A 19,402-nucleotide genomic window follows, 5' to 3' on the forward strand; every position below is an offset into this window, starting at 1 on the left:
TAAAATCATTCACACAGAAAAATTTTCACATTAAAATCGAGATATCTTCTTCCACTCAACTCGCGACGAACATGGATAATATAATATAAATATTTATATATATAAAACAAAACCCAAAAAATATGTTGCGAATTAAAACTCAGCAAGATGTAAAAAAAAATTATCCGAATCTCATTTGCACTTTGAAATGTTTCTTTCGTTTCAACGTCACAAAATTTATTGATGTCAAGTGCCCTGTATAAAGTGTTTAAATCACGTAGATTTAAATTGGACCTCTCCAATTAAGCTGTAAAATTTTTGCATGAATCATTCTGCAGAGTAACATTACTTTCGCAATTATTATTTATTTTTAACAACATTTTCATCTTGTTTATATTCCATTCAACTTGCTAAAATTTATGGAAAACTAACATTTTTTTAAAATTGATTACTAAGTGAAGCTTAGTATACGCGAACATAACTATAAATTTTTTTTTTTTTTTTTTCTATATTACAGTGTACTGACACTGACCTAGGAATGTACACTCAGTGGAACTCTGATCTGTCCCGGACCCTATTTCGGAACTATGGAGTGAAGTACTGTTCAATAATAGGGTCCGAGACAGATCAGAGTTCCACTGAGTGTACATACTATATAATTGTATGTACATAAGTACGTATAAAGTACGATAGTTTGATGCAGGAAAAAAGCAAATCTCCCTGCATTATCGGCAGCAGATGCATGTATGTGTGCACCTGATGATATGGTAAAAAGTTCCCAACTTTCTCTATTAACCGAATGCACTTTTGCTGCAGCGAAATTCTCTCTGTATCTACTCTTTTAAGTACTTACGTATAAATTTGAAAAACGTGTCTAAACGCAAAGAAAAACGTCAGCGGCTGAGCGGCTGGCCAAAATAAGTATATAAGACATATAAGTACAACATTTTACGACAAAGTGTTGGCGTTCGAGAGCATTCGACGTGCGCATCTCTCATCAGTTGTAACGAGGAACTCGAACCTTATCGTGCTTGGCAATATAGTAGTATTAATATTTCAAGTTGTGAAGTTATTGCATCATGTAAGTAAATTTATTGCAACCGTTGGTTAAAGTATACTCACATTTCTTCTCTTGTACACTGTTGTCATGGAAAAATAAACAAATATCCATTATTTAGCCGTCGGATTTTAAATTGAACGTCTTTCTGCTCTTTTGACAAACTGTAATCAAATTTGGACCTTCTGTTGTCACATCGCTGTATACAACTTGATAATTATGACTACTTACGTTAAGCACGCTATTTTCATACATTGATTGTCTAGAAATTTCAACGCTGAGGAAACTAATATCAAATAGTTAACTCTAACCTTGAAATATTTTCTTTTTTCTTACCATCCATTTATTTATGCACAACCATTTTCTCTTGCGAAATGGATTTTTTTCCAATGAAAATGTTATTATTTTTAACATTTTACAGCCGCTGAGTCAACAACAACCACACACAGCTGAATCATGTTGCTAGCACGAGTGTGCCGTAGTACGCTTGTACCACAAACCAAAACGTTATTCAAGCTTCCTACGATAACTAAACCACAGCTAACGAAAATTCAAAACATCAGACTGTTTGCCGATGAAGGACGGACTTCGTTTACCAGAAGTGCCAGGAGACGAGCTACCATCACTGAACAGGCAATGGCTCCAGCTGGTGAATCAGGCAAGTATGGCATCGATAAGTTTGTTTATAGATCAACCCAAGTGTCGTGTCGTGTTGATAAACAATTTTTTTTATTTAATTCGATTGCAGCATTCAAAGTTGGACAAGGAGCTGTAGCTGGAGGAGCTCTTGTAGGAATCGGAGCACTTTGTTATTATGGTTTAGGTCTGTCTTCTTCCACAGGTGCCATAGATAGAGCAGGGTAGGTTATACAAAACAATTTTTGTTGCGTTTTTTTTTGCAATTGATGAATCATTTCATGGGTATTGTTAAATTTCCTTGTAGATTATGGCCCCAATATGTCACAGATAGAATTCATACGACCTACATGTATTTTGGTACTTCTATAGCATCGAGTGCTGCAGCAGCAGCTATTTGCTTGAGATCTCCAGCCATGATGAATCTGGTTATGCGTCAAGGATGGTTAGCAATGATTGGTACAATGGTTGCTATGATTGGTACTGGAATGGTCTGTTAAATTTTGATACATACATTTAAAGTCGATTGAGTAATAGATGCACTTGACCATCATAAATTTTACAGGTGGCACAGAGTATTCCGTACAAGGAGGGATTTGGACCTAAGCAAATGGCTTTTCTACTCCATACTAGCGTTATTGGCACGGTTCTGGCTCCCTTATGCCTATTAGGTGGGTTAGGTTCTCATTTGTTGATTACATTAATTAGTCATACGGGTATGTAATTTCATTTTTAGGTGGTCCCTTAATCATGAGAGCTGCTTTGTACACAGCTGGTGTTGTGGGAGGTATGGATTTCCATTTCAAGTGTATTTATTAGAGCTTGTGTTGTACCGGTTGATTAATTAAAAATACAACGGTAGGTTTATCGGCTGTAGCTGTGTGCGCACCTTCTGAAAAGTTTTTATCAATGGGCGGACCTCTGGCTATTGGTTTGGGGGTAGTGTTTTGCAGCAGCTTGGGTACAATGTTCCTTCCTCCCACTACAGCACTTGGGGCAGGGTTGCACTCTATAGCCCTTTACGGTAAATATTTTCAAGTAAAATTTAAAGAATTTTGAGTTGGCTGTGAAGAACTGACCTGTTTGTGGTATTTGAAAACATGACTTATTATTTTTTTCTTCTACATATGAAATATCCACACAATCCTATTGCAGGAGGACTATTACTCTTTTCTGGATTTCTTCTCTACGATACACAGCGCATTATCAAGAAAGCAGAAACCATGCCTCAGTACAGTTACGATACAATGGCTCCTTTTGATCCAATAAACAGGTAAGCAGTACTACAGTTGTTTCCTTGAGCAACAACTGATGATTAATCGTCAACGTAACAATTAAATCTCATTTTTTAGTGCTATCTCTATTTACATGGATACTGTCAACATATTTATTAGAATTCTCACAATTTTGGCTGGTGGTGGAAACAGGCGCAAATAAATCCATACCAACTAGCTGAATTCATTTCATTATTTGTGAATAAATGTAAAATAATTAAATTATCAAGTATTACTTTTTTTTTTTTTTATGAGATATTATTCTATGAGATATTTGAATACTATTGATGATGCCAGTAGAATAACTTTGTAGTTAATTATTTATCTCGCGTGTTACCTTGAATTTGGCACATTGGTTTCAAAGTTTGACAAATAAACATTTAATAACTAATATGAAAGTTACAAAAATCTCTGTACTAGGAAATCCACCTGAAAATAAAATTGTAATACAATAATCCATGTTTAGTATTAACATTTGATAGTGTGGTATCACGGGGGACCAACTCTGCTCAAAATTAGTGAAGGCTAGAATGCTAGTTGAGAACCGTAATACGATCTTTCGTATGATTTCGTTGATGAAAAAAATTTAATTGATTCATCCAATCAATCCAAAGTGCCTGAAACGAATTTGTACGTACGATCCCTGTGAAAATGAGAACTTATGAATTAACTGGACCGAGGTCGTCAGTGAAGGCAATAGGCTTAACTTTGTCAAGTTTAAAACACGTCGCGTTGGTAGTAAGTTGTGGGAATCTTGTAAAAGCCAACTTGGTAAAAGTTGGGACGGATATCAAATATGCAGAGCTGCTAAAGTGTAAGCTAGAGGTTTAGTGAGTATGATTTTATTTTATTGCTTCTTATTTCAACTGCTGCACGAGATAAAAGAAAATAAGTTGTTGTGAACGATCAAGCGTTCAAAAGGTACAGCCAAGTTGGAAGAGCTTGTAAGAGGCGTACTGACTGGTAATATTTTTGATCGGGGAGCCAAAGTAGTAGCTAAGTTGATAAGAACGTTAAATTTCACGTTTGAGGATGCGTGAAAAAATGTACAAGTTGAGAATTCAGGGTTAACCATTTATGAAATAATTAATTCGTTTTATTGAAAAAAAATGAATCGACGCAATCAGCTAAGCCATGGTTACATAATTCCTTGGATGCGCTGCTGCATTTGTCGATGATTTCGAGGTTGACATTGTTGTCGGCATATCAGACATTTGTAATTTAATCGCTAATTTTTTTTTTGATGAATAAACTCAATGTAAATGATACTGAAGATTTAAAAGCAAATGTTTCAACATTTCAAGGACCAATGTCCAAAAATTTTTTTTTTCCATGATGACGAATTATCGTCCTTTCCACGATTGCTTCGTTATTTTGCAGCGATATGGCAATTTCAAGATTTATGATCTTGAAATATCTTGCTTTTTGGATTATTTGAATTATTTACAAAGATATAGCGATTTGAAAATTTCTAGAATTTTGAATTTGAAAATTTTAAATTTAGAGTGTGGTTGTATAATATAATATAATATAAGGGCTTTTGAAACAAATTCCAATGACTCACAATTTCGAAAAGCAAAAAAAAAAAAGTTATTTGATATGGCGATTTAAAGTTTTTGAAAATTTTCAATACAAATATTCCAAATTCAGAGCATAGCCCATGCTTTTTTCGCGCTCCAAGTGATGAAATCACCTACTCTGAAGGAGTTTAGACTTTCGAAAAGGAATACTTATTTCATCGTTTCTAAAATTTTTTAAATTTATTTTTCATGATCGTAGAATTTTGTCCTTATGGTGTCGGCTTCATCGTTACCATTGGCGATGGTAAACAATCTCACAAAGTACGTACAGCACGGTACCATACACCTATGATAATTTTATCCTTTTTTAAATTTTTATTAAATAAGGTATTGTACTTGTGAAAAAATTTCAAATTTTAATTATGGACCGTTCGCCATGTCGGCTTGTATGAACCACACGGAGGTTCTACAGTTTGACACACAACACCGGTAAGCGGTAACGGAGTCGGTATTTTATGTGATGCTGTACGCCAAATGCTATACCACACCACACTCACATTGCTCGTATCAGTGCAGAGCATAGAGTTAATATTATCTCTATGGTGCAGAGAGAACTAGTGAAGCGAGGCTTATGTATATATAGAAGGTTCAAAGTTGGGCTAGCCCGACCCCGACGCCGTCGGGCCCCGACCTTCTATATATACATATTATATACATAAAGGGGATGTGTTTCTGTATTCTCTGGCGAGGGTGGCGAGGCGGTGGATCGTTGTTGATGGATTGAGCCCCCATAAAAGTTGTTGGGTTTCAATTTCCAGACGAGAAAACTAACAGAGAGACAGACGCTGTGTTTGTTTTAAAAACTGCTGCTAAATATAATTTATTAGGGTGAGTAAAATCTTTCAAGTATATTTACATTTCACAATCAAGTAGACATTTTTGATGGTGACATAACCTTAAATATGATGTCTGCCTCAAAACGTGGTTACTAACATTTTCACTTATTATTAGTCTCTAATTAAATTTATATACTTAACATTATAATGTCAGTGTCTGTAATTGATCATGTTTTCTTAATCTGTTGATAAAATCTGTTGCCGTGACGTACCCATGGATAGTTCTGTCGTTAGTCGGGGGGGCTAAGAAGTGCGAATCTTCCATGCACCAAGTCTTTGTGATTGGCGATCAAGAAACTGCGGTTTTGAACTGTCAGGTAAATTTGCACACCAAGTACTTAACAGGACCTTTGTACAACTTGAAAATTCTATTTTCTCAAAATCCTTATCCCTTCTTGTTGCTTTGTTCCACTGTAAACGCCCAATCTAAAGTTATATTTGTCCTGCAAAAGAGGTCATTGCACATAATATCCAAACCATGCTTGAGAGATAATACATTTGCTTGCTGTCTGTAAGACAACCCACCTCCAATCAACTGTGGAACTACTCAGCAGACTTGTTGGTGGGTTATTGTAAAAGATGATTTAATTTTTTTTTGTCAAGTTCACGAATGTAGTAACAAATTTATTTTAATTATCGATTACTTTTTTGTTATCAACTGGATTTTCTTTCAGTTACCAAAATTCAAAACTTCTCTGGCACTTGAGTGCACAACGTCTGGATTGAACTGTCTTTATTCTCCAGACCAATTGCTCACAATGGGGAGATGAATACGCTATAGAGTAACGTGAATTTTATGAAGGCCCATGAAGGAGTGATGAAAAGTACATTGTACGGTGATTAGCTGAAAAATCTTGACTCTGTTGAATCCAATCTTTTAGACTCGGATCCACCGATGGTGTGCTCGAGTTTTTGGCCCTGTCTGAAGAGTGCTCTTCACTAGAGGTAATTTGTAATTACTAATAAAATTTTTTTTACTTTCTAAACCTTTTTTTTTGTCAATGATTATACATTGGATCCAATTTATGATTTTACATTGATTCAACCTTAAAAATGAGATTTTTGAACGTTTGTTACCGAAAAATGTTGATATTGTGAATATAAGTAGTACGTATTAATAAAATAATATTGTTTAGGTGGTGATGGCAATGGTAACCATGGAAGCTTGGCAAAACGACTTGACTATAAATGGCACCCTGAAAGCGAAACTTGTATCACTGGGCTGCATGTGCAATGGAGCCGTGAGAGTGGTCCACAGCGACAATAACTTTCACCGATTGCAAATACCTTGACAGGTCTTGATATATATTCCAGTCTTTTGATTAGAATTTTGCTTTCATTTACAGTTGATATCGATTTCGTAAAAAAAAAATTTAACCTTATTAACTATCGTAATACATCTAATAATTTTTTTTTTAATTGAAAATAAACACTTGGATTGAAATTTGATTGACAGCTGAGTTTTCTCCCTTCCTCTTTGTAATAACGATAAGGACGAGTATACACACTTATATATTATGTAAGTAACTAGTTGGTTACAAAACCATATAAACATAAGCGTGTTACAGTATAAGAGAGAACACTGCACATTACGATAGAGCTTTATTGCACACGCATCTCGTGCCCGATCTTGCTCGTAAAAAAAAAAAAAAAAAAAAAAATGCAATAAAGTTTTATTGGTAACTAAGATAATTTATCTTTGATTTATAACTCGAACGAACGAATAGCCGCTCGGTCGTCAACAGATTCACGAAAAAAAAAAAAATACTAGCTTCTTCTACAGACCATAACCAAACGATTTACTAATATTTTAGGTAAATACATCGTTGAGAAATTTTGCAAAAATATATAAGTATGTGGCGTCTCAGCCACAGCAACCAGCTTCGCGCCCACGACGAAAGCAGACCATCGCCCCAAGGAACGTTTTCTTCTGCGCAATCGCGAGTCAACTCACGCATGAATACATTGCCGTTGCGCCACAGCTGAAGGAGAAGAGTCGCGGGATAGACTATTTTATTTATTAAACCTGGTGTACAAAGATACTTTCTATGTATGTATATTGTATGACACAACTTCATAAAAACTGCTAGAGGTTTTCCAAGAAACCTGTGCGCAGACCTAGTTTAATAACGAAAAGAAACGAGCCTAAATACAAAAAGCAAAAGGCACAAAAAATAAAATGAAAATAAAACAAGTATAAAGACAACAAAAAACTTAAGAACTAAAAATGAACTCTTCTAACGTCTGTAGTAGAGTATGACTATATGTAATAATGTATATAATAATGTTCAAAGTAAATACAAATTCTTTCAGTTTTACTTTTATAATTCAATTAAATCCTTTGTATCTAATGATAAATTCCTGTAATTTTTTTGTGATTTTGCTTTCCAAGTTTTTATTATTTTTTTGGTATGAATGTTTGTCTTATTGTGTAACACATTACGCAAAGTCGTCTACGGATCTGAAATAAATAATACCGACGTGTTACTTACTATAAAGACTAACGAACCAGAGCAGTTTGAGCAAAATCCTTCGTCAGTGCTCTGTAAAAAAGAAAAAATAAAAATAAAACAACAAACCAGGGGGTATTAATGGGTCATGGGACCCACGGTAAGAACGAAGTTCTTTAAACATGAGATGAGTACAGACACAATTTCTCAGGTAACAAGGGGGTCGCCAGACCCACAGGAAGAACGAAGCTCTGTAAACGTTAGTACTGAATTCCTGTTGTTTACTAAAACAAAAACTTGAAAAAAGAATGAAAAAAAAAACAATAGTTTAGTACTCACGATGGTTAAACTTCGTGAGAACGTCGTGCATAAATACAGTACTTCAAGTAAGTGCCCTTGAAGACCATAAAAATGATATAAAACTCGAAATATATCTATATAATGATCTTACATAATTCATTTATAATTGATTTAATAAATTACTTTATTTATGTAATTATGTGATATTGTAAATGCCTTTAGAAACCATTGATACGTTCTTCAACTCTATTCTACATGTTTATTTATTTATTTTTTTAAATTAATTATTTAAAAAACAAATACATAATTTATCATAAATTGATGTATTATCATTGAATACATATTAAAATAAAATATTATAGTTATGAACCACATAAGTACAAGAAATCGAGTTTCTATCGTCGGCAGCGCTTGTAGCAGAGTGGGTAAAGTACCCGATTCATATGCTTGAGGTCAAGGGTTCGAACTAATACATTTATAATATTTTTAGTGTTGTTGCAAGGGCCTGATATAAATGAATAAAATAAAACATTTTCATTGATTTCAGTGATCCCAAATTCAGGCTTATTTAGCTCTATCTCAATTATTTACAGAGATACAGCTGTTTTAAGTTTTGGCCATCTTTTTAACCCCAAAATTCAGGTTTTGGGCGTTTCCACGGGTTTGTGATCAATAGCTTAGATGTTCTAGACTGCCTAGACACTTAAATAATACATTTATAATATTTTTCGTGAAGTTGCAAAGGCCTAATATCGAAAGAGAAAAAAATTTTCTAAAAATTTTAATGATCCCAAAATAAGGCTAATTTAGCTCTATCTCCATCATCTACGGAGATACGGCCGTTTTAAGGTTTGGCCATCTTTTAAACTGAAAAATCAAGAATTTAAGTGTTTTCACGAGTTTGTGGACATTAGCTATGATGTTTTAGACTGACAGGACACATAACTAATACAATTTCATTATCATTTGCGTAGTTGCAAAGGCCCACTTTGAAAAAAAAAAAATTTTTTTTGGAATTTTTATGATTCCAAATTAAGGCTTATTTAGCTCTATCTCCATTATTTACGGAGATACGGTCGTTTCAAGGTTTGGCCATCTTTTAAACTAAAAAATCAAGGTTTTAAGTGTTTTCACGGGTTTGTAAACATTAGCTATAATGTTTTAGACTGACTGGACACATAACTAACACAATTTATTATCATTTGTGTAGTTGCAAAGGCCCACTATCAAAGAAAAAAAAAAAATTTATGAAATTTTTATGATTCTAAATTAAGGCTTATTTAGCTCTATCTCTATTATCTACGGAGATACGGCCGTTTTAAGGTTTAGCCATCTTTTTAACTGAAAAATCAAGGTTTAAGGTGTTTTCACGGGTTCGTAGATATTTGCCATGATGTTTAAGACCGACTGGACACATAACTAATACAATTTAATTATTATTCATGCAGTTAAAGAGGCTATCTGTCAAAAAAAAATAATTTTTTTTTAAATTTTAATGATTCCAAATAATGGCTTATTTAGCTCTATCTCTATTATTTACGAAGATACGGCCGTTTTGAGGTTTGGCCATCTTTTAGACTGAAAAATTAAGGTCTCAAGTGTTTTTACGGGTTTGTGGACATTAGCTATGATGTTTTAGACTGACTGGACACATAACTAAAACAGTTTTATTTTCACTTGTGTAGTTGCAAAGGCCCACTTTGGGAAAAAAAAAAAAAATTTTTGGAATTTTAATGATTCTAAATTAAGGCTTATTCGGCTCTATTTCTATTATTTACAGAGATACGGCCGTTTTAAGGTTTGGCCATCTTTTAAACAAAAAATCAAGGTTTTAAGTGTTTTCACAAGTTTAGTAACATTTGCTATGATGTTTTAGACTTCCTAGAATCTTAAATTATACAATTTAATCATTTATAGTGTAGTTGCAAGGGCCTACTATCAAAAAAAAAAATATTTTTTTTAAATTTTGATGATTTTAAATTAAAGCTTATTTAGCTCTATCTCTATTATTTTCGGAGATACGGCCGTTTTAAAATTTGGCCATCTTTAAAACAAAAAATCAAGGTTTCGAGTGTTTTTACAAGTTTGTAGACATTTGCTATGATGTTTTAGACCGACGAGACACATAACTAATACAGTTTAATTATTATTCGTGCAGTTAAAGAGGCTATCTATCAAAAAAAAAAAAAAAAATTTTTTTGAAATTTTGATGATTCCAAATTAAGGCTTATTTAGCTCTATCTCCATTATTTACAGAGATACGGCCGTTTTAAGGTTTGGTCATCTTTTGAACCAATAAATCAAGGTTTTAAGCGTTTTAACGGGTTTGTGAACGGGTTTGCTATGATGTTCTAGACTTCCTAGAATCTTAAATTATACAATTTAATCATTTATTGTGTAGTTGCAAAGGCCCACTATCAAAAAGAAAAATTAATTTTTTTTTTAATTTTGATGATTTCAAATTAAGGCTTATTTAGCTCTATCTCCATTATTTACGGAAATATGGCCGTTTTAAGTTTTAGCCATTCTTTTAACTAAAACATCAAGGTTTAAAGTGTTTTCACGGAATAGTGGACATTAGCTATAATGTTTTAGACTGACAGGACACATAACTAATACAATTTTATAATCATTTGCGTAGTTGCAAAGGCCCATTTTAAAAAAAAAAAAATTTTTTTTCAAATTTTGATGATTCCAAATTAAGGCTTATTTCGCGCTAACTTCATTATTTACGATGATACGGCCATTTTAAGTTTTGGCCAACTTTTAAAACCAAAATCCCAGATTTTTAGAGTTTTCATTGGTTTAAGTCTATTCGCTATGTTGTTCAAGACTGCCAAGATGCCTTATTACTACAATTTTATCGTTTTTTGTGTTGTTGCAAAGGCCTAATTTCAAAAAAAAAAAAAAATTTTTTCAAATTTTGATACTTTCAAATTAAGGCTTATTTCGCGCTATCTTCATTATTTACGAAGATACGGCTGATTTAAGTTTTGGCCAACTTTTAAAACAAAAATCCAGATTTTTAACGTTTTTACGGATTCAAGTCTATTTGCTATGATGTTCTAGACTGCCTGTACGCCTAATTACTACAATTTTATCGTTTTTTGTGTTGTTGCAAAGGCCTAATTTCAAAAAAAAAAAAAAAAATTTTTTAAATTTTGATGAATATAAATTAAGGCCTAATTTGCGCTATCTTTCTTATTTACAGAGATACGGCCATTTTAAGTTTTGGCCAACTTTTAAAACCAAAATCCCAGATTTTTGGAGTTTTCATTGGTTTGAGTCTATTTGCTATGTTGTTCTAGACTGCCAAGATGCCTAATTACTACAATTTTATTGTTTTTTGTGTTGTTGCAAAGGCCTAATTTCAAAAAAAAAAAAAAAAATTTTTTTCAAATTTTGATTATTCCAAATTAAGGGTTATTTCGCGCTATCTTCATTATTTACGGAGATACGGCTGATTTAAGTTTTGGCCAACTTTTAAAACAAAAATCCAGATTTTTAACGTTTTTACGGGTTTGTATCTATTTGCTATAATGATCTCGACTGCCTGGACGCTTGATAACTACAATTTCATTATTTTTCGTGGAGAAGTTAAGAGCCTAATTACAAAAAAAAAAAAAATTTTTATATTTAAATGATTCCAAATTGAGGCTTATTTTGCGCTATCTCCAGTATTTACGGAAATACGGCCATTTTAAGTTTTGGCCAACTTTTAAAATCTAAATCCTAGATTTTCAGAGTTTTCACGTGTTCGGGTCTATGTGCTATAATGTTCTAGACTACCAAGACGCCTAATTACTACAATTTTATCGTTTTTTTGTGTAGTTAAAAAGGCCTAATTTCAAAAAAAAAAAAAAATTTTTTTTAAATTTTATTAATTCCAAATTGAGGCTTATTTTGCGCTATCTCCAGTATTTACAGAGATACGGCCATTTTAAGTTTTGGCCAACTTTTAAAATCAAAATCCTAGATTTTCAGAGTTTTTACGTGTTCGGGTCTATGTGCTATAATGTTCTAGACTGCCAAGACGCCTAATTACTACAATTTTATTGTTTTTTGTGTCGTTGCAAAGGCCTAATTTCAAAAAAAAAAAAAAATTTTTTTTTAAATTTTATTAATTCCAAATTGAGGCTTATTTTGCGCTATCTCCAGTATTTACAGAGATACGGCCATTTTAAGTTTTGGCCAACTTTTAAAATCAAAATCCTAGATTTTCAGAGTTTTTACGTGTTCGGGTCTATGTGCTATAATGTTCTAGACTGCCAAGACGCCTAATTACTACAATTTTATTGTTTTTTGTGTCGTTGCAAAGGCCTGATTTCGAAAAAAAAAAAAAAAATTTTTTCAAATTTTGATGATTCCAAATTAAGGCTCATTTCGCGCTATCTTCATTATTTACGGAGATACGGCCATTTTAAGTTTTGGCCAACTTTTAAAACAAAAATCCAGATTTTTAAAGTTTTTACGGGCTTGGGTTAATTTGCTATTATGTTCTCGACTGCCTGGACGCTTAATTACTACAATTTTATTGTTTTTTGTGTAGTTAAAAAGGCCGAATTAAGAAAAAAAAAAAAATTTTTTTAATTTTGATGATTCCAAATTAAAGCCTATTTTGCGCTATTTTCATTATTTACGGAAATACGGCCATTTTAAGTTTTAGCCAACTTTTAAAACCAAAATCCCAGATTTTTAGAGTTTTCATTGGTTTGAGTCTATTCGCTATGTTGTTCAAGACTGCCAAGATGCCTTATAACTACAATTTTATCGTTTTTTGTGTTGTTGCAAAGGCCTAATTTCAAAAAAAAAAAAAAATTTTTTTTCAATTTCGATGATTCCAAATTAAAGCTTATTTTGCTCTATCTCCATTATTTACGGAGATACGGCTATTCGAAGTTTTAGCTAACTTTTAAAACAAAAATCCAGATTTTTAACGTTTTTACGGATTCAAGTCTATTTGCTATGATGTTCTAGACTGCCTGTACGCCTAATTACTACAATTTCATCGTTTTTTGTGTTGTTGCAAAGGCCTAATTTCAAAAAAAAAAAAAAAAAATTTTTTAAATTTTGATGAATATAAATTAAGGCCTCATTTGCGCTATCTTTCTTATTTACAGAGATACGGCCATTTTAAGTTTTGGCCAACTTTTGAAACCAAAATCCTAGATTTTTAGAGTTTTCATTGGTTTGAGTCTATTTGCTATGTTGTTCTAGACTGCCAAGATGCCTAATTACTACAATTTTATTGTTTTTTGTGTTGCAAAGGCCTAATTTCAAAAAAAAAAATAAAAAAATTTTTTCAAATTTTGATTATTCCAAATTAAGGCTTATTTCGCGCTATCTTCATTATTGACAAAGATACGGCTGATTTAAGTTTTGGCCAACTTTTAAAACAAAAATCCAGATTTTTAACGTTTTTACGGGTTTGTGTCTATTTGCTATAATGATCTCGACTGCCTGGACGCTTGATAACTACAATTTCATTATTTTTCGTGTAGTTGCAAAGGCCTTATTTCAAAAAAAAAAAAAAATTTTTTTTTAATTTTGATGAATCCGAATTAGGGCTTATTTTGCTCTATCTCCATTATTTACGGAGATACGGCCATTTTAAATTTTGGTTGACTGTTAAAACCAAAATCCTGTATTTTTATTGTTTTAAAGGGTTTATGTCTACTTGCTATGATGATCTAGACTGCCTGGACGCTTAATTACTACAATTTTATTATTTTTTGTGTAGTTGCGGAGGCCTTATTTCAAAAAAAAAAAAAAATTTTTTTTTAATTTCGATGATTCCGAATTAGGGCTTATTTCGCTCTATCTCCATTATTTACGGAGATACGGCCATTTAAAGTTTTAGCTAACTTTTAAAGATATAATCCTGGATTGTTAGGGTTTTTACGGGTTCAGGTCAATTTGCTATAATATTCTAGACTGCCTGGACGATAAATCACTACGATTTTATTATTTTTTGTGTAATTGCAAAGGCCTAGTTTCAAAACAAAAAAAAAAATTTTTTTTTAATTTCGATGATTCCGAATTAGGGATTATTTTGCTCTATCTCCATTATTTACGGAGATACGGACATTTGAAGTTTTAGCTAACTTTTGGAGATAAAATCCTGGATTTTCAAGGTTTTTACATGTTCGGGTCTATTTAATATGATAATCTAGACTGCCTGGACGCTCAATTACTACAATTTTATCATTTTTTGTGTAGTTGCAAAGGCCTTATTTCAAAAAAAAAAAAATTTTTTTTTTTTAATTCCGATGATTCCGAATTAAGGCTTATTTAGCTCTATCTCCATTATTTACGAAGATACGGCCATTCAAAGTTTTAGCTAACTTTTGGAGATAAAATCCTGGATTGTTAGGGTTTTTACGGGTTCAGGTCAATTTGCTATAATATTCTAGTCTGCCTGGACGATAAATTACTACGATTTTATTATTTTTTGTGTAATTGCAAAGGCCTAGTTTCGAAACAAAAAAAAAAATTTTTTTTTAATTTCGATGATTCCAAATTAAGGCTTATTTTGCTCTATCTCCATTATTTACGGAGATACGGCTATTCGAAGTTTTAGCTAACTTTTGGAACTAAAATCCTGGATTTTCAAGGTTTTTACGGGTTCGGGTCTATTTGATATGATGATCTAGACTGCCTGGACGCTCAATTACTACAATTTTATTATTTTTTGTGTAGTTGCAGAGGCCTTATTTCAAAAAAAAAAAAAATTTTTTTTTAATTTTGATGATTCTGAATTAGGGCTTGTTTCGCTCTATCTCCATTATTTACAGAGATACGGCCATTTAAAGTTTTAGCTAACTTTTAAAGATATAATCATGGATTGTTAGGGTTTTTACGGGTTCAGGTCAATTTGCTATAATATTCTAGACTGCCTGGACGATTAATTACTGCGATTTTATTATTTTTTGTGTAGTTGCAGAGGCCTTATTTCAAACATAAAAACAATTTTTTTTTTTTTATTCCGATGATTCCGAATTAAGGCTTATTTTGCTCTATCTCCATTATTTACGGAGATATGGCCATTTAAAGTTTTAGCTAACTTTTGGAGATGAAATCCTGGATTTTCAAGGTTTTTACGGATTCGGGTCTATTTGATATGATAATCTAGACTGCCTGGACGCTCAATTACTACAATATTATTATTTTTTGTGTAGTTGCAGAGGCCTTATTTCAAAAATAAAAACAATTTTTTTTTTTTTATTCCGATGATTCCGAATTAAGGCTTATTTTGCTCTATCTCCATTATTTACGAAGATACGGCCATTTCAAGTTTTGATCAACTGTTAAAACCAAAATCCTGGATTTTAAAAGTTTTTAAGGGTTTGGATCTATTTGATATGATAATCTAGACTGCCTGGACGCTCAATTACTACAATTTTATTATTTTTTGTGTAGTTGCAGAGGCCTTATTTCAAAAAAAAAAAAAGTTTTTTTTTTTAAATTCCGCTGATTCCGAATTAAGGCTTATTTTGCTCTATCTCCATTATTTACGAAGATATGGCCATTTAAAGTTTTAGCTAACTTTTGGAGATAAAATCCTGGATTTTCAAGGTTTTTACGGGTTCGGGTCTATTTAATATGATAATCTAGACTGCCTGGACGCTCAATTACTACAATTTTATCATTTTTTGTGTAGTCGCAAAGGCCAAGTTTCAAAACAAAAAAAAAAATTTTTTTTCAATTTCGATGATTTTAAATTAAGGCTTATTTTGCTCTATCTCCATTATTTACGGAGATATGGCCATTTAAAGTTTTAGCTAACTTTTGGAGATGAAATCCTGGATTTTAAAGGTTTTTACGGGTTCGGGTCTATTTGATATGATAAACTAGACTGCCTAGACGCTTAATTACTACAATTTTATTATTTTTTGTGTAGTTGCAGAGGCCTTATTTCAAAAATAAAAACAATTTTTTTTTTTTTATTCCGATGATTCCGAATTAAGGCTTATTTTGCTCTATCTCCATTATTTACGAAGATACGGCCATTTCAAGTTTTGATCAACTGTTAAAACCAAAATCCTGGATTTTAAAAGTTTTTAAGGGTTTGGATCTATTTGATATGATAATCTAGACTGCCTGGACGCTCAATTACTACAATTTTATTATTTTTTGTGTAGTTGCAGAGGCCTTATTTCAAAAAAAAAAAAAGTTTTTTTTTTTAAATTCCGCTGATTCCGAATTAAGGCTTATTTTGCTCTATCTCCATTATTTACGAAGATATGGCCATTTAAAGTTTTAGCTAACTTTTGGAGATAAAATCCTGGATTTTCAAGGTTTTTACGGGTTCGGGTCTATTTAATATGATAATCTAGACTGCCTGGACGCTCAATTACTACAATTTTATCATTTTTTGTGTAGTCGCAAAGGCCAAGTTTCAAAACAAAAAAAAAAATTTTTTTTCAATTTCGATGATTTTAAATTAAGGCTTATTTTGCTCTATCTCCATTATTTACGGAGATATGGCCATTTAAAGTTTTAGCTAACTTTTGGAGATGAAATCCTGGATTTTAAAGGTTTTTACGGGTTCGGGTCTATTTGATATGATAAACTAGACTGCCTAGACGCTTAATTACTACAATTTTATTATTTTTTGTGTAGTTGCAGAGGCCTTATTTCAAAAAAAAAAAAAATTTTTTTTTTTTAATTCTGATGATTCCAAATTAAGGCTTATTTAGCTCTATCTCCATTATTTACGAAGATACGGCCATTCAAAGTTTTAGCTAACTTTTGGAGATAAAATCCTGGATTGTTAGGGTTTTTACGGGTTCAGGTCAATTTGCTATAATATTCTGGTCTGCCTGGACGATAAATTACTACGATTTTATTATTTTTTGTGTAATTGCAAAGGCCTAGTTTCGAAACAAAAAAAAATTTTTTTTTTAATTTCGATGATTCCAAATTAAGGCTTATTTTGCTCTATCTCCATTATTTACGGAGATACGGCTATTCGAAGTTTTAGCTAACTTTTGGAGATAAAATCCTGGATTTTCAAGGTTTTTACGGGTTCGGGTCTATTTGATATGATGATCTAGACTGCCTGGATGCTCAATTACTACAATTTTATTATTTTTTGTGTAGTTGCAGAGGCCTTATTTCAAAAAAAAAAAAATTTTTTTTTTTTAATTCCGATGATTCCAAATTAAGGCTTATTTAGCTCTATCTCCATTATTTACGAAGATACGGCCATTTAAAGTTTTAGCTAACTTTTGGAAATAAAATCCTGGATTGTTAGGGTTTTTACGGGTTCAGGTCAATTTGCTATAATATTCTAGTCTGCCTGGACGATAAATTACTACGATTTTATTATTTGGGAAGAACATGGACTTTTTTCGTTAATGTTTAAATTAGAATTTTTATATAATAAAGTAGCTTATTTACTATTGATTTATGTATTTTTTTTTGAATTTAAATCGGTCAATTTTTTTTTATAAATTTTTTTTGTTTTTTTTTTTTTTGGTTTTTTTTTGCGAATTTTTTTTCTCTACCCCCCCCCGCGCGTGAGTATAATATATATGCGAATAACAATATTCTACTCAGCAAAAAGAACCTTAGGGGGATATGGGGAACAGGGTGTTGACGAGTGGGGAGTGCGGTGGGACCTAGATCGTTAATTTTGGGGTCATAGAGTTTCAGGGTCATAGGGTTTCAAGGTCAGTGTTTTTCAAACTGGGTAATAAGTGTTTTTTAAGTTAATGGCAATATTTTTACTAATATTATTCAGCATAAGTTGCACATTTTTACTAATTTAAACGATCAAATACTTTTAAGTTTTAAAAACAGTGAACTGTATACGGGGTAGCTGTAAATATCCGCATTTAAGCGGTTTATGACCCAAAACTATTCAAAAACGTTCCCAAATTAAATTTAATTGGTTTCTGTCGGATCATTTTCCAAATTACCCATTTTCGTGTCCCAATTACCCATTTTTGCTGACCCAATTGCCATTTCATGACCCAAAAGCCGTTACCCAATAACTTAGGACATTACCCAATACCCCAAAATGTTAAAAATGCCAAATTTTTCGTTTTCTATCTCCCTGGAGCTTTACATCTATGTAACCTCAATATACCACTCGTAACTCACATTTAGATTCCACGATACGTTATTTTTTTGCATTTTTTGCTACTTCTTGTGTTCACGTAATAGCTCATAACCAAATCACCCAAAAAAATAGAAAAAAATTAAAAGTGATATGAACGCAAATGAATACACATACAAGACTTAAAATCAAAAAATACGTCAAATTGTGTTTCAGGGTCATAGGGTTTCCGGGTTAGTGTTTTTGGGTCAGTGTGTGTTTTATAAACCGGGTAATAAGGGTTATTGGGTTATTGGGTTATTGGGTTATTGGGTTATTGGGTTATTGGGTTATTGGGTTATTGGGTTATTGGGTTATTGGGTTATTGGGTTATTGGGTTATTGGTTATTGGGTTATTGGGTTATTGGGTTATTGGGTTATTGGGTTATTGGGTTATTGGGTTATTGGGTTATTGGGTTATTGGGTTATTGGGTTATTGGGTTATTGGGTTATTGGGTTATTGGGTTATTGGGTTATTGGTTATTGGTTATTGGTTATTGGGTTATTGGGTTATTGGGTTATTGGGTTATTGGGTTATTGGGTTATTGGGTTATTGGGTTATTGGGTTATTGGGTTATTGGGTTATTGGGTTATTGGGTTATTGGGTTATTGGGTTATTGGGTTATTGGGTTATTGGGTTATTGGGTTATTGGGTTATTGGGTTATTGGGTTATTGGGTTATTGGGTTATTGGGTTATTGGGTTATTGGGTTATTGGGTTATTGGGTTATTGGGTTATTGGGTTATTGGGTTATTGGGTTATTGGGTTATTGGGTTATTGGGTTATTGGGTTATTGGGTTATTGGGTTATTGGGTTATTGGGTTATTGGGTTATTGGGTTATTGGGTTATTGGGTTATTGGGTTATTGGGTTATTGGGTTATTGGGTTATTGGGTTATTGGGTTATTGGGTTATTGGGTTATTGGGTTATTGGGTTATTGGGTTATTGGGTTATTGGGTTATTGGGTTATTGGGTTATTGGGTTATTGGGTTATTGGGTTATTGGGTTATTGGGTTATTGGGTTATTGGGTTATTGGGTTATTGGGTTATTGGGTTATTGGGTTATTGGGTTATTGGGTTATTGGGTTATTGGGTTATTGGGTTATTGGGTTATTGGGTTATTGGGTTATTGGGTTATTGGGTTATTGGGTTATTGGGTTATTGGGTTATTGGGTTATTGGGTTATTG

At 32.4% G+C, this 19,402-nt stretch overlaps 1 protein-coding gene and 1 long non-coding RNA gene across 7 annotated transcripts; both read left to right on the forward strand.

The window, feature by feature from the left end:
* The first annotated feature begins 845 nt into the window (after positions 1-845).
* LOC106644438 (growth hormone-inducible transmembrane protein) lies at positions 846-3,401 on the forward strand. 2 transcript variants are annotated; one of them, XM_014359934.2, is made up of 9 exons: positions 846-1,060; positions 1,458-1,694; positions 1,785-1,896; positions 1,980-2,163; positions 2,238-2,343; positions 2,409-2,459; positions 2,535-2,696; positions 2,828-2,945; positions 3,025-3,401. In XM_014359934.2, exons 2-9 carry the CDS (start codon positions 1,493-1,495, stop codon positions 3,107-3,109), a joined length of 1,020 nt encoding a protein of 339 aa, XP_014215420.2. In that variant the 5' UTR covers positions 846-1,060; positions 1,458-1,492; the 3' UTR covers positions 3,110-3,401. The 2 variants fall into 2 exon arrangements, with proteins under 2 accessions (XP_014215420.2, XP_014215421.2); XM_014359935.2 differs by lacking the exon at positions 846-1,060 and adding an exon at positions 1,133-1,237.
* A 1,227-nt stretch (positions 3,402-4,628) lies between these two features.
* LOC106644442 (uncharacterized) lies at positions 4,629-7,599 on the forward strand. 5 transcript variants are annotated; one of them, XR_016292906.1, is made up of 6 exons: positions 4,629-5,354; positions 5,585-5,679; positions 5,795-5,924; positions 6,037-6,307; positions 6,499-6,881; positions 7,177-7,599. It is a non-coding gene; the product is annotated as an uncharacterized LOC106644442 (long non-coding RNA). The 5 variants fall into 5 exon arrangements; XR_016292907.1 differs by having other exon boundaries at positions 5,815-5,924; XR_016292905.1 differs by lacking the exon at positions 5,795-5,924 and having other exon boundaries at positions 4,634-5,354; positions 6,499-6,657; positions 6,819-6,881.
* Positions 7,600-19,402: the final 11,803 nt, after the last annotated feature.

This window comes from Copidosoma floridanum, unplaced genomic scaffold (genome assembly GCF_036245765.1).
Source record: "Copidosoma floridanum isolate Cflo_tuat_1 unplaced genomic scaffold, Cflo_Japanese_pri ptg000012l, whole genome shotgun sequence".
Taxonomy (NCBI): Eukaryota; Metazoa; Arthropoda; class Insecta; order Hymenoptera; family Encyrtidae; genus Copidosoma; species Copidosoma floridanum.